Raw genomic sequence first — 13,816 nt, 5'->3', positions numbered from 1 at the left:
CCTTCCATTATCCTACTTGGCTATCACAAGAAATATCTTTTGCTCGTCATTCTTTTCGAGCTTGGCATTTCGCCTACTTTTAAGGAGCGCCTCTGTCAAGCGTAATACGTCGCATCTCCGGTCTCGCTGACCTCTGTCAACCGCCAAGACAGGGCTGAGTGGAATTTTAAAAAGCCGCCTGTGTAGGTGAGCGCTCTCTGCAAGGAGGCCATGTCTATTGCAACAACCTAGCGCCCTTCTGGGCATCTCCCATCAGCCCCATCCAACCCACCAACTTGGGGGAAGGCTGCAAAATACAGCTCCTGCAACACCCTCTCTTTGTTGCACAAAGTATCACAAAACACTTTTATGAGAGTGCCTACACCGACTGGCAGCCACTCTCCAGGTTTCCAGGCAGGATGCATCTCCCAGCCCTGCCTGGAGGTGCCTGGGATTGAAGCTGAGATGTTCTGCATGCTCTGCCCCTGAGCTATGGCTCTACAGCTTTTGAGAAGTGCGTTGGAAGGCAGAGGCCTTGTTCTAAATAGGACTGGAAACTGGGAAGACCTTCATCGGATGAGTCGTCACTGCCTCTCCTTGATGTATCAGTACCTTTTCAGCCCAAGGAGCATGTGAAGCTGTCGTGGCATGTGAAGTCAGGACATTGGTCCATCTAGGCTGGGGATATTTCCCCTGAATGGCAGCAAAGAGTCCCTTTCCTGGGCTGTTCTCTAAGCCCAGTTGTCTGTGATAGCATCTTAACTGGAGATGGCGGGGACTGAACGCGGGGCCTTCTGCATGCAGCTGTTGCTGAGCACGTGATGCAGAGGAGAGGTCGAAAAGGTTCTGTGGTGGCTGGAAGCTAAATTGCTGCTGTGCCCAGCAGTCCTATGGGCAGGTTTTGAATCTGAGATTATTCTTTGAATGCGGCACTGATCCCTTTGACCCTCCCCCTTTTCTTCTGCCCTTTGAGTTCTTTTAAGTTTAGAAACTGCTGGATCAGGCCGTGTAGCGCAGCATCCAGTTCTCACAGTGGCCAACCAAATGCCTCTTTGGGGAAACCCACGAGCAGGAGTCGTGCACAGGAGGAATCTCTCCCCCCCCCCCCTGCAGTTCTGGAGGCAGAGCATAGCCATTCTGGCTAATAGCCATCAGTAGCCCTTTCCTGCTCTATGAATTTGTCTCTTCTCCATTTAAAGTCACCCAAGTTGGTGGCTATTACTGTCTCCTGTGGGAGAGAGTTCCACAGTTCCCTCTCCTTCGCCATGAATATGTTTGATCCTCTTTTAAAGCATCAGGAAAGGACAAACGAAAGAATGACTGGGAGCTGCTGTGGCTTCATCTCTCTGTCTTGGAGTGGCTATGAATTTTAATTAAGACCACCAGCACACAGAATAGCATTGAGGCAGGTGGGGAACACAAGTCTTAGCACCAGGGAGTTTGCAATCTAAATTGTAGGGGTTTTTTTTGGGGGGGGAGACTATTTTATGTATTTAACAAAATAAAGTGGTTTCATGGGCTCAGGTGGAATGGGTAAAGGGGTGGTGACTATGAGAAGAGCTTTCTGGATCAGGCCATTGGCCCACACGCGGGCATAGACACACTGTGGTGCAAACATGGCAGTTTAGTAGTCATGTTCCTTTGGCTTTCTCATGGAGTGTGGCTACTGGTACATTAGTCATCGAGCTGCAGGCAGAAGTGGCTTCACCTCAGTGTTGCGTTTACAACTCAGAGGCCCCAAGAAAAAAAAGATCTGGGTGGTGAATGTGGCACATAGAGCAGCTGGCATGGTTTGGAGGTTTGTGGCACCATTTTTCATGCTGTGTGCTGACTTTCCTGGGTGGCTTGTGCATGCTGAAGTGGTCCTCTGAATGCTTCAGAGCACACCAAGATGGCGCCTCACCCTGTCCTGACTGAAAACTGCTTCTTGAACATTTTCCAGGAGAGGAGGAGTCACGGTCAGGACACGGATCAGGGGGTTCAAGATGCTGCTTCACCATGCCAGAGCAACCCAGAAAAGCCAGCCTCGTGGTGAGTTGTGCACCTCTGAGAAAAGGGAAGTGGGGGTTGAATAAGTTTTCAGCCACAATTTCACAGAGTATGTGCAGGGAGTTTGTTTTTAAACGTATTTACATGCCGCCAATTCATAAAACAATTTATATAAATTAACATAAAACGCCATTAAAAACCCTGCCAAGTTGGGTCAGGAAGAGCCTGTTCTGCAACTTGCATAAATTAAGCAAAATTGCCTGCATGCTTTTGTTTTGCATAATTTATTCTGTTGGGGGCTGCTTGCTGAGGCTGCCAAGGGGCAGAGCGTTGTAGCTTCACATCACTGCAGCTCAGAAATCCAGCTCCTGCCCACGTCTTTTTCAAGCCTGTCTTTATCTATGAAGGCAAGAGCTTCGTAGAAGCAAAAGCTGATTTTCTCAGAAGGCTAAAGCAGGAATCCTGTGCCAGGCATTATACAATCATACCGTGGGTTACAGAAGCTTCAGGTTGTGCGTTTTCGGGTTACAGACGTGCCGAAACCTGCAAGTACCAGAATGGGTTACTTCTGGGTTTTGGTGCATTCACAGAAGCGCTAAATCGCTCTTTGCACATGCCCAGAAGTGCCGAATCACAACCCACGCGTGAGCAGACACGATGCTGTGGGTTGCGGGTGCTGCGGGTTGCGAATGTGCCTCCCGCACGGATCACGTTTGCAACCCGAGCGTCCATTGTACAGTCATACCTTGGGTTGAAGTAGCTTTGGGATGAGTATTTTCGGGTTGCTCTCCATGGAGACCCGGAAGTAACGGAGTGCGTTACTTCCGGGTTTTGCCGCTCGCGCATGCACAGATGCTCAGAATGCCGTCATGCGCAGAAGCAGCGAATTGCGACATGCGCAGACGCGGGTTGCGTTCGCTTCAGGATGCGAATGGGGCTCCGGAACGGATCCCGTTCGCATCCAGAGGTACCACTGTGCTTGGATGGAAGGACAGAATCCAGACAGCCACATGTGGAATAGACAGGGCATTTCTTGGGTCAGAACTCACCAAGCAAATATTTATTTAGGAACACTCTACCCCACTTTTCACTATCTGCCTCAGAAGTGACTGTTATGCCATTTTCTAAAGAAGTCTCTGGAGCTTCTCCTGTTGCTGCGCTGAGGCCCCGCCCCTTCTTTTTCTCTCCTCTCCCCAGTAGCCCAAATGCCCCACTTCCAGCTTCCATATAGCGCTGCACACCCCACCCCAAAAAAGAATGCCCACTGATTACATCCATTAGGCACCAGTGACAAGTGTTTAAGAACATAAAGAGAGCCTGCTGTATCAAGCCAATGAGCTTTTGGGTCAGCATCCTGTTCTCACAGTGAACAGATCATAGAACTGTTGAGTTGGAAGGGACCCCAAAGGTAATCCAGTCCAGCCCCAGCCTGCAATGCAGGAATCTCAGCTGAAGCATCCATGGCAGATGACCATCCAACCTCTGTATAAAAACCTCTACAGAAGGAGACATATATAAAAGGATGTCACATAGAGGAGGGAGAAAGGTTGTTTTCTGCTGCTCCAGAGAAGCGGACACGGAGCAGTGGATCCAAACTACAAGAAAGAAGATTCCACCTAAACATTAGGAAGAACTTCCTGACAGTAAGAGCTGTTTGACAGTGGGATTTGCTGCCAAGGAGTGTGGTGGAGTCTCCTTCTTTGGAGGTCTTTAAGCAGAGGCTTGACAACCATATGTCAGGAGTGCTCTGATGGTGTTTCCTGCTTGGCAGGGGGTTGGACTCGATGGCCCTTGTGGTCTCTTCCAACTCTATGATTCTATGAGAGCCCACAACCTCCCATGGGAAACCTGAAAGCTAGTAGCCATCACTGCCTCCTGTGGAATTGAGTTCCAAAGGTGAACTGTGTGCTACGTAGAGAAGTCCTTTATTTTATGTGTCCTGACCTTTGCTTTAATGCAGTAGCCAGACCTTAAGCACAGCCACTGAATGTAAACAAGTGCTGCCCCCTTGTTCTCATGTGGTCACTTTTTCCTTCCCTTTTTAAACGCTGTGCATGTGCTGTGATCTGAGAGTGCAAAGCTGCAGTCGGGGTGCCAAGAAGAGCAGGACCCACAGGGAAGCTGTCTGCCCCAGAGGGCAGGTTTGGCCAACTCAGACGTTTTAAGTGCTGCTCCTCTGCAAAGTAGATCCTTTTGTGTTCCAAACCCATCCCATGTTTCCCTGGCATATCTCCCCTTCATCCTCCTCCATCCTAGCACCATTATTTACGGCAGCCCGTGAGTCTTCACAAGGCTGCCGTGACCTTGAATTCAAGGCTTCCTTCCCGTTAGCGTCAGAGAGTAGCAAACTTCTCCTTCCCAGGTCTTTGTGCACAAAGGTGGCGCTTACAAGCTGGCGAGCTATTGAGCCTCTAGAATCTCTCTTTCCCCCAACCCTTTACCCTCCCCTCTCGGTCCACCCGACAGGTCCCTTTCTGGTTCATTCAGTGTCCATCCTCCCTCCTGTTTCCCTGGCAACGCTGAGTGCACATCCTGGAAAACTTTATCCGAAATCTGCTCTGGGCAGCTTTCCAAATCCATGCTAACCTGATTAGGTATCTCTGGGGGCCTTGCTGGCTAATCAAATTAGGTAGCTCTAATGGCAGCGAAGACTTTGAGTGGGCAGAGAGCAGTAAAACATAGTGTATACTTAGTGATAATTATACTTGCTGTTGTGTCATTGATTTATATGCCTTTCCCTTTTTTATGTGCCCAGATATATAACCCCTTCCTTTGTTTTTCTTGCATTTTCGATTGCAGCCATTCGGAGGAAGGAAAATGGCTGGTATGACGAGGAGCATCCCCTGGTTTTTCTCTTCTTGGGATCATCGGGAATAGGTAAAGTCGGCGTCCTTTTTTCCCCTTCTTTCATTTTTTGGGGGATGATGCAGGCTGGTCCAGCCCCAGAAAAAACGCCAGTGCTGATTTTTCCACACATGCTAGAGATAGAAAAACCAAAGATGTTGCACCACGAAAGGGCCAGAAATCTCAAGTCTAGTTTTCAAGTACTTTTCTGGGCTCAAGTAAAGGACAGGTTGATTTTCAGTCCACTTACCTTCCCCGCTGCCCAGTGGTTCAAGTCATCGGCAAACACCACTTTCTATAACAAATAAGTTGCAACAGTGTAATAGTGGCACTGAATGTGAACTATCCCAAATTCCAAAGTGAGAAAATCACACTAGGTACAATATTCATGTGAAACATAGAATTTTTATTATTATTATTCAGTTATAAAAATATTTGTATACTGCTGTGTCATTAAAAAAAACCCACACCACCAAAGCGGTTTACAGAAATAAAAGCATAAAGCCATGCAATAAAACCATTAAAGGGGTAAAAACAGACATCAATTCACCAGGATCATTCCCTACCCATCAGGCTGTGGTTTTGTTTTTTAAAAAAGAATTTGAAAATCCTTATTCGTAGCATCATCCCAGAAGTCATCAAGAGTTGTGTTACCTTTCGCAAGCTTCTTGCCAGCTCCAGCAAAGGATGGCCCCGGGAAGAGCTGTATGTGTTGCCAAGGCATCCACACCCCACAACCGCTAAACCGAACTGGCACCTTGAGATCTGATTCCATTTTTGAAAGACAGAAGCACGTTTGTAGTTCCTGTTGCAGAGCAAAGATTGAGAAGGGTCCAGCAAAGGCAAGGAAGCTAGAATGGACCAGGAAGAGCCTTCTCACTGGAGTAAAATCATGGGTGGGACCCAATCAAGGGGACCCAAGGCCCAGTCAGCATTCTGGACCCCTATGTTGTTTTGGGTTCTAAGCTCTGATTAGCACCAACCATGGTTTGGCATGGGGTCTGAATTGAATCACTCTTTCTGAGACACGGAACCAGGCAGTGTTAGAAACTGGGACAGAAAAGCTAGGAGCCAAATGGCTCCTGGGACCAGAGTTGTGGGCGCCAAAAACAGAATGTCTAGATGCCACCGGGGGGGGGGGGCAGTGGTCAGCAACACTTTTAATTTATTATTTTGATAAGCATGAATTAATACGCAATATGCGTGACACATTGTTAATACCACATTTTAGCAGAAATGGTTAATACATGTTTAATTTGGTGTTGGCAATAAAAATATTAGTAGCATACTTCAGTTTTCAAAATACTCTACTATTTATTATTAAACTCCTTAGCATATTGTCTATCCTTAAGATATACTCTGAGGCTCCAAAGCACATACATTTCAGTAATCCTTGAGTGTCAGCCAGGCGCAAAAAAAAATAAAAAAATGGCACCCAGACTTTTTGAGGTGCTTTTTGGCACCCTGCTAATTCCGAACCCTGGAACCATGCAGATGAGAGAGCAGGTGAGGTGGAGTCATGGAAATTAGGGGTGAAGAGGCAGGACAAAACTTTTAGCAGAGAATAAAGTGTGGCTTTGGGAGGTACAGTATGATCGCATTTTACACACATCTAACATGTGCTATTTCAACCGTACATGGTTGAAGACCAGCTGGCTGAAATCACACAAATCAAATGTAAGCGGATAGCTTAAAAGATCCTTTTGAACAGGATTTTCCTGGCATGGAGTGTCAGACTTGCATACCAGGCTGTTGAGATGCTCTTGCCATGATCTCAGACAACCCTGTGAGATTTCATGAGAGCATCCCAGAACCCAAAAAAGCAAACCTGAGAGCTTTAAAGTTCTCTGCCTTGCTTGGAAGGTAAGGATGGTCATACAAGGGTCCTTCGGGTATATGCCTTTTTTGCGTATATGCACTGTCACCAGAGCGCAACCCCTGCGCAAGATGCAGTTGCACCGAAAAGGGTGAAGCAGCAGGAATTGGCAGCCCCTGGTTGTAAAAGGAAGAGCCAAGGGAAGGGTTGTCGCTCAGGAGTCTTCCCTCCGGCATCTCGTCTGGGTCAGGCAGACCCTGGAGTGCCCTTTCACCTTGAGGGCACCTTACCAGGGTCCTGCAGGGGCTGCTCTGCGCAGGTACATGCCTCGCGAGGGACGAAATCTCCCGCCGCAGTGGGGGCTGACATGTTTGTTGATACCATGTCGATGTGGATTTATTCCGTAATATGTGTTTTGAATTATTGATCGCCTTCATGCCTAGACTTTTATGATAGACGTTGCATATAAATCCAATAAACAAAGAATATTGTGTTTCCCAGCAAATCTGCTCCTTGTCTTGAAGTCAAGGACGTTGTGTTGGGGGAAGACTGGGTTGAGCTCCATCGCTCGCCTGGTCCTCCAAAGCACTTTTGCACAGCAAATTCTTCAAGGCTTCCTTTTTCCCCCGGTGGAGGCAGCAGGGACAGTTCACATTCCTTTGCAGTTTATGTTTTCCAAAAACACCCCACAAAAGTTACTTTAAGAGCAAAAGGTATTCTGTAGTCCAGCTGTCCCTAATCCGGTGCCCTCCAGAGCTTTGGGCTGCAGCTGCCTTCAGGCACAGCTAAGTACCGCCATTGATAGGAGTTGTATGGAGGGCACCGGGTTGGCAGTCCAAAAAAGTCCTTTCTGTCATCATAAAAAAAAGTGACCATGATAACTAACAATTTTGTGAGTAGCACCGAGTTAAAAACAAAAGAGAAATGTAAACGGGTAAAATTGATGGTAACTGCAGCCAGACAGGTTATAGCGAGTACTATAATTGGGAAAATGCAGAAGAGCTAGAGGTGAACCAATGGAGGGAAAAGCTGAGTAATATTATAATTTTAGAATATCTAACTGTGAAGATGCACAGAATGAAAGGATTTAAGGTCAGTGAGAAAGAAGAGAATTGGTTTGAGAAGATATTGGACTATTTGGGTAGGTTTGAACAATTTGGGGCAATTAAAATGTTAAAAGTTAAATAAAGCTTGTGGATGGAGGAGTCTTAACGTATATAAAATTGTACATTTGGTTGATTTTAATATGTTATTATTGATTATGTATACCCAGTGTATCAGCTGCCAGGGGGGTTTCACTGTTTGTGTTTGGCTGTTGGAAAAAAATAAAAATTTTATTTTAAAAAAAACCTAATAATTCTGTGTAGGGAGAGTTTGGAGGCCTTTATAGGGTTAAAAGAATCAGTTTCCAGCCACCAGTTCCATTCTAAGGAGGCCAAGAAGAGCTCAAGGTGGGACTGTGCAGATGAAGGGGCAGGGGAGGGCAGCTCTGGAAGGAGGAAGTGAAAGCAGAACCTACAGGGTCCATCCCTGAGACTGACAGCTGTCACTGGTATGGGTACTTCAGGGAACCCTGTTTGTGAGCAGAGCATTAGAAGAGCCATTGCCCCATCCAGCCCAAAAGCAACTCTCCCCTCCTGTGGCATTCAGAAGCATTGCTGCCTCCGACGGAGAGAGCCACAGGTCATGCCCCTGTCACGCCACTCCCTCCAGTGCTGCCTGCCAGGGCTGTGTGAGAAAGCCTGGACCCACGGAAGGGGAGACCATGCTGTGGCTGACGCCCAGCATCCTTGCCGACTCAGTTTCCAGGTGTTTGAAACCTGGGGGGGGGGGGATCACAGGGTGGGCTTTGTAGCCCAGAATGTCCCACGCGGCCAGTGGACACCGTGGCTCTCGTGTTCCTGGGGTAGCTTGAGAATTGAGCCTGCGCTGTGTTTGTTTGTTTTTGTTTCTTTAAGTATATATTATCCCAGTTGATAGAAGACTCTTAATCTCAGGATTGTGGGTTCGAGCCCCATGTTGGACAAAAAGTTGCAGGGGGTTGGACTAGATGACTCTGGTGGTCCCTTCCAACTCTACAGTTCAATGATCTCACTTGCAACACAGACGCTGCAAACGGGTCTTGGTTTTGTTGTCGTGCAACTTCCCGAGAGCTTTTTGCACGGTCTCTTCTTGATGTTCTTATCAAGGCGTTTCTCCCTCAACACTCCCTCTTTTCTCTGCCGCTTCTTGAACAGGCAAAACTGAACTGGCCAAGCAGACTGCCAAGTACCTGCACAAAGATGTCAAGAAGGTAAGGCCTCTGCTCTCGGTTCCCCCAGCGGAACAGCCTTGTTTCCCCAGGCGTCAGTGGGTGGAGCGGCCAAGGACCCTGGAGGCATCGACCAAGAGGGTTCCCATTTCACAATTTCCTCCCTGGAGCTGCTCTGACCTGATCCAGAAGAATTGCCCTGGCCACAACTGTGGCTACTTTGGGAGCGAATCACCGCTTAAAAATGTTACAGGTTTTGGAGTTATGCAGGATGCCGCTCTGCACACAGATTTCCAGGGCGAAACCCCCGTCCCTTTCCCAGTTACGTTTTCGTCCTCGCTGCCGTGGTTACTGGCTCCACATCAAACACCACTACAGCCAAGGACAAACAGGCCGTCCTAATTCAATGGCATGCTCAGAACAAGCGGTTCATTAAAGCCTAATCAGTTTGTTGGTTATTTAGTTAATTAATGCATCAAAGAGGGCATCACAAAACGCGGAGAGAATTATTGGGGAAGGACAGGAGGAGAGGGTGGCTTATTACAGCAGCTGGCGGGTTAAGGGAGATGTCATTACCGAGATCTGGTTTCTGTGCCAGCTGAAAGCCCGCCTCATCCTCTGGGTGTGTGGCAAAAACCTCGCCGGTTTTTACACAAAGGACAATATATTCTGATTGTGGTTTCTGCATCATTGGTTACCTTTTACAGCCCAGCCCAGCCGTCTTGGGTACATCTGAATGCAGGAATGCAAGAAAAGTTGGGCGTGATGTGGGTGAAAATTCTGGCTGCTGTGTTTGGAGAAAGCCCAGGGATGCTCAGTAACTTGGGAGTAGAGCATCTGCTTTGCGGGACGAAAGTCCCAGGCTTGGTCCTCTATGACAGTGTTCCCCAACCTTGGGCCTCCAGCTGTTTTTGGACTACAATTCCCATCATCCTTGACCACTGGTCTTGCTAGCGAGGGATCATGGGAGTTGTAGTCCAAAAACAGCTGGAGGCCCAAGGTTGGGTAGCACTGCTCTATGACATCTCCAGGTAGAGCTTAGTTTGTGCCCTTCCTGAATCCCTGGGGAGTTTCTGGGATGGCTTCAAGCTCTGCTCAGTCAGCGCAAAGGGAGCACATGCAGATCCCTATTAACCAGTAACTAAATAAAACAAGCATACCATTGGTCTTTCTCCCCCTGCGTAGTCTACTGGCAGCCGCTCTCCAGGGTTTGAAACTGAGCCGTTCCCAGCCGTACCTGGAGATGCCCTGGGCCCTTCTGCAGTCAGAGCAGATGCTTTGCCACTTCTTCTCCTAACAGCGTTTGTGCATACAGATCAATGTGCAAAGTGGGGACACGACACACAGGTCTCTGCAGAGCCTGGCATTGCAACAGGCACACTCTGTCAGGGATCCGGGATTCTGCAGCTGCCTGTCATCAGCACCAATAAATGAGTCCCTTTTTCTTTCCTTTGTGCCACCAGGGTTTCATCAGGCTGGACATGTCTGAGTTTCAGGAAAGACACGAGGTTAGTAAGAGAGATGCGCACCCTCAGCAACACCACCACTGTTTGAAGATCCCGGAATTGACAACATTTGGCATTCTCACCTTTGCTGACACTCTCTTCTTGGGTGGCAAACTCTCTCCAGATACTCACCCTCGCTCCTCCAGCCTCACCTGAAAAAAGAAAACTTAACATTTCTATGGTGTGCCCTATAGAACACCATCTCCCATACATTCCTTCCTGTCTCCTGAGAACAGAAGGGAGGTAGCTGTATTCTGTGTTCCTTGTTTCTTAGATGCAAGATTAGTTGGGATATAAAGTAAGGCTTTTTCCATGGTGCCTGGAGATCTCAAGCCATCTCCTTGTTCATTTCCCTCCCCTTTTTATTTTTTTCCTGTTCATTCATTTATTCGTTGTTGTTGTTGTTTTGGCCTTGCTTTGAAAGGCTCAGTATTGTCTGAAAGTGGAAATCTGTTGCAGAATAAGCTTGTTGGCGTTTTTTAATGAAAAACAGAGCGAATTTTTAATCTAGTGGTTCCTATACCTTTTGGGAACCCCATCCCCTTGGTTCCACAAACTCAACCCCAGTTCCCCCTACTCTATAAAAAGCATTATTCAGAATTGCAGTTTGCATGAGCAAATGCCCTCCCATCAGATGTCAAGGACAACTATTTGAAAGGAAAGTTTTAAATGCTTGACATTTTACTATGTTTTTATATGTGCTGTAAGCCACCCAGAGTGGCTGGGGAAATCCATCCAGATGGGTGGGCTATAATTATTATTATTAATATTATTATTATTATTATTATTACTACTGCTACTACCACTGCTACTGAGGAAGAAAATAACATGCTAAAATTTAAAACCATTAATTTCACATTTATTCAAAATCTACTTACAATGGTTTAATTTAATTCAACCAAATTGATGAACTCGAGACAGTGATACTAGCTGTTCTAAGTCTGATAGTCATTTAGACTTTCAGCGCCGCCGCCCCTGCTGCCCCCCTAGGGTATCCCACTGTCCCCACCCCCAGGAGATGGTACAACCACTAGCCTAGTCCCTGTTGATCAAATATTCCTGGTGAGGTTTTAGAACATGAGTGGAAAGCGGAGTGTAGTGCAGAAGGTCTTTAAAGTGTCAGGGCCCCTTCAGAGCTACTTGCCAAGGCTTCTATCTCTGGGCCCAATAACTCAGCTGCCTCTGCTCTCCATGTCCACCTCCCATTCCGCCAGACCTTGCAAAAAGCCACCACTGTATATCCCTTAAAACGTAGATTGAGGAGCAGAACTGATTCTGCAACATAAGCAGCCATGTGATGATGCGCCTAATTTGCACATTGCGGTCTTAGTAATTAGATTTCCTCCATTCCAAATGCACCCAGCTCTGGACGTACAATCTTCTCCTTGCTCTCTCGGCACGCTGAAATCGGACGATGCAGGCTCCGAACTCCTTGTGCAGGCTAGTCTTGCTTTGAGCCACAGCGAGTCTCTTTCCCCCAGCCCAGGGCTTGGGCGTCCCCATCTGACGCCTGTGGCTTCTTTCCCTCCCAGGTTGCCAAGTTCATTGGCTCTCCGCCGGGTTACGTCGGCCACGAGGAAGGCGGCCAGCTCACCAAGAAGCTGAAGCAGTGCCCAAATGCCGTGGTGCTCTTTGACGAAGTGGACAAGGCCCACCCTGATGTCCTCACCATTATGCTGCAGCTGTTTGATGAAGTAAGACCGTCTTTTTAAAGAAGCCGTCCGAGGCCCCTGTGGCAACGTGAGGTTCCTGTGTGATTTGGCAATATACCATCGCTAGCCAGTCCCGAAAGGTTTATTTGGTCCACACAAAAATGCAAACTTATCAAGTCGAAAGGCACGTGTTAACCCAGATAACCCCCCAGCACATTGGACCCTGTTTTGTGCAATAAATGATTGCCTGGTCCTCTGGGCTGCTACAGCAAACAGAGAAAACTGTGCACATGTACATCACCACAAACCCAGAAATGGCACAAAAGGGGCAAAAACGGCCCTAAAAGTGTGCAAAAATGGCGCAAATACAGCATCCAGAAATCCCAGGAGCCCTTGCACCAATTTTTGAGGCCTGTGGAGAGTTGGAGTTGGAGCAAGGAGGTTTGGAGGGAGTGATGGCGGTGCTTGCAGGTTTTTCCAATGGCATTCCGAATATACGTGGTTTAAACGCACCGTACCTCGGAACATAACCCCCACGTAAATGGAGATTTCTTTCATCTTAAATTCCTCCTTTTCCTCCAGGGAGGCATACAGTTCTCTCCCCCTCTGCACTTCATCCCCAGCACAAATCTGCTGAGAGGCACTGAGCTGCTTGGGCCAAGTCAGCATCTGAACTCAGGCCTCCCAGGATCTAGTCCAACGCTCTAGCCGCTACACCACACTGCCTCCAACATATTTATCCATATTAACCAGTAAACAGCAGATTCCATTTTGTAGAATAGCCATGGGGAAGGATGAGAAGCTGACGAGGGGGCGCTGAGCCCTTCCTTTCTCCAGATGACCAGGGCGTTTGCCTCGTCGTTATCTGGTGTGCCACCATAGGGACTAGTAGCTTGCACTCTGCTGCTCCTTTTCCGCAGTTGAGCATCTCAGGTAACTGGATTTTGCACAGAACACACCCTCCTGCGCCCATGAGCTTCGGCATCCTTGAGTCCTGAACTTACTTGCATCACTTTACTCGTTTCCCACTTGATTGGGGTGAGGGGCATTGACACATGCGCAGCGACGCCTTTGGGTCATTGGTTTGTGCCTGAGAACGTCTGACTCCTCCAGGCTGACTGGCTGACCAGCAGTGGAGCACTTGGCATTCCCCTGAGGGAGGCTGAGCGCGGGCAGATTTCACCACCCTCCTGTGTGTGTCCTCACTTCTTGGTGTGTGTGTTTGTTTGTTTTTGTTTTTTTATTAAAACTGGCTCCGTGGTTGTTGGTGGTGGCGGCGGGCTTTTCAGGGTGGGGGGGGCTTCTCTCTAGGATTAATATCACTGGTATTGCATAGATCATGGTGGCAGCCACCAAATGCGAAATCAATTCCTGAACCGCCTGCCTGACAGAGCAATAACCGAAATGTTAATCCCAAGCACCCGGCACAAATTTGTGTCCTTCAGCTGGGCACGGCTGCGCCTGGCAGCGTTGGGAGGGAGGGGACAGACGACTTATGCTTCTGTTTTATTTTTCTTCTCTCCCCCTCCCTGCCGTTCCCCAAATTGGTGTTTTCGAAAGGTTCTTATTTTTAGAGTTCTTGGGGGGAGACAGAGGAGGGGAGCGCTCAGAGTGGGGGCAGAGGCAATGACTCTCCTGTGCAGCAACCCCCAAGTGCCTCTTGCCCTCCTCTCCGGTTAGCTGTGTATGGTATTAGGAACGGTTATGATCTCATGCCTGATGAGGGAGCAGCTAGAACAATCCCCCTGTACCAATGATATGTCTTTATAGCTCACAGCCG

At 48.0% G+C, this 13,816-nt stretch overlaps 1 protein-coding gene across 2 annotated transcripts in view; it reads left to right on the top strand.

The window, feature by feature from the left end:
• Positions 1–13,816, top strand: part of CLPB (ClpB family mitochondrial disaggregase) — a 71,391-nt gene that overhangs the window by 49,346 nt on the left and 8,229 nt on the right. For both annotated transcript variants that reach the window (XM_083499549.1, XM_083499550.1), the window contains exons 8-11: positions 4,768–4,845; positions 8,866–8,921; positions 10,343–10,387; positions 11,917–12,078. In XM_083499549.1, coding sequence (XP_083355675.1) covers positions 4,768–4,845; positions 8,866–8,921; positions 10,343–10,387; positions 11,917–12,078 — 341 coding nt within the window. The remainder of the gene's footprint in view (positions 1–4,767; positions 4,846–8,865; positions 8,922–10,342; positions 10,388–11,916; positions 12,079–13,816) is intronic.

The sequence above is a fragment of the Podarcis liolepis genome, assembly GCF_965112155.1.
Source record: "Podarcis liolepis genome assembly, chromosome: 4".
Taxonomy (NCBI): Eukaryota; Metazoa; Chordata; class Lepidosauria; order Squamata; family Lacertidae; genus Podarcis; species Podarcis liolepis.
This window is presented reverse-complemented; position numbering and strand designations above follow the sequence as displayed.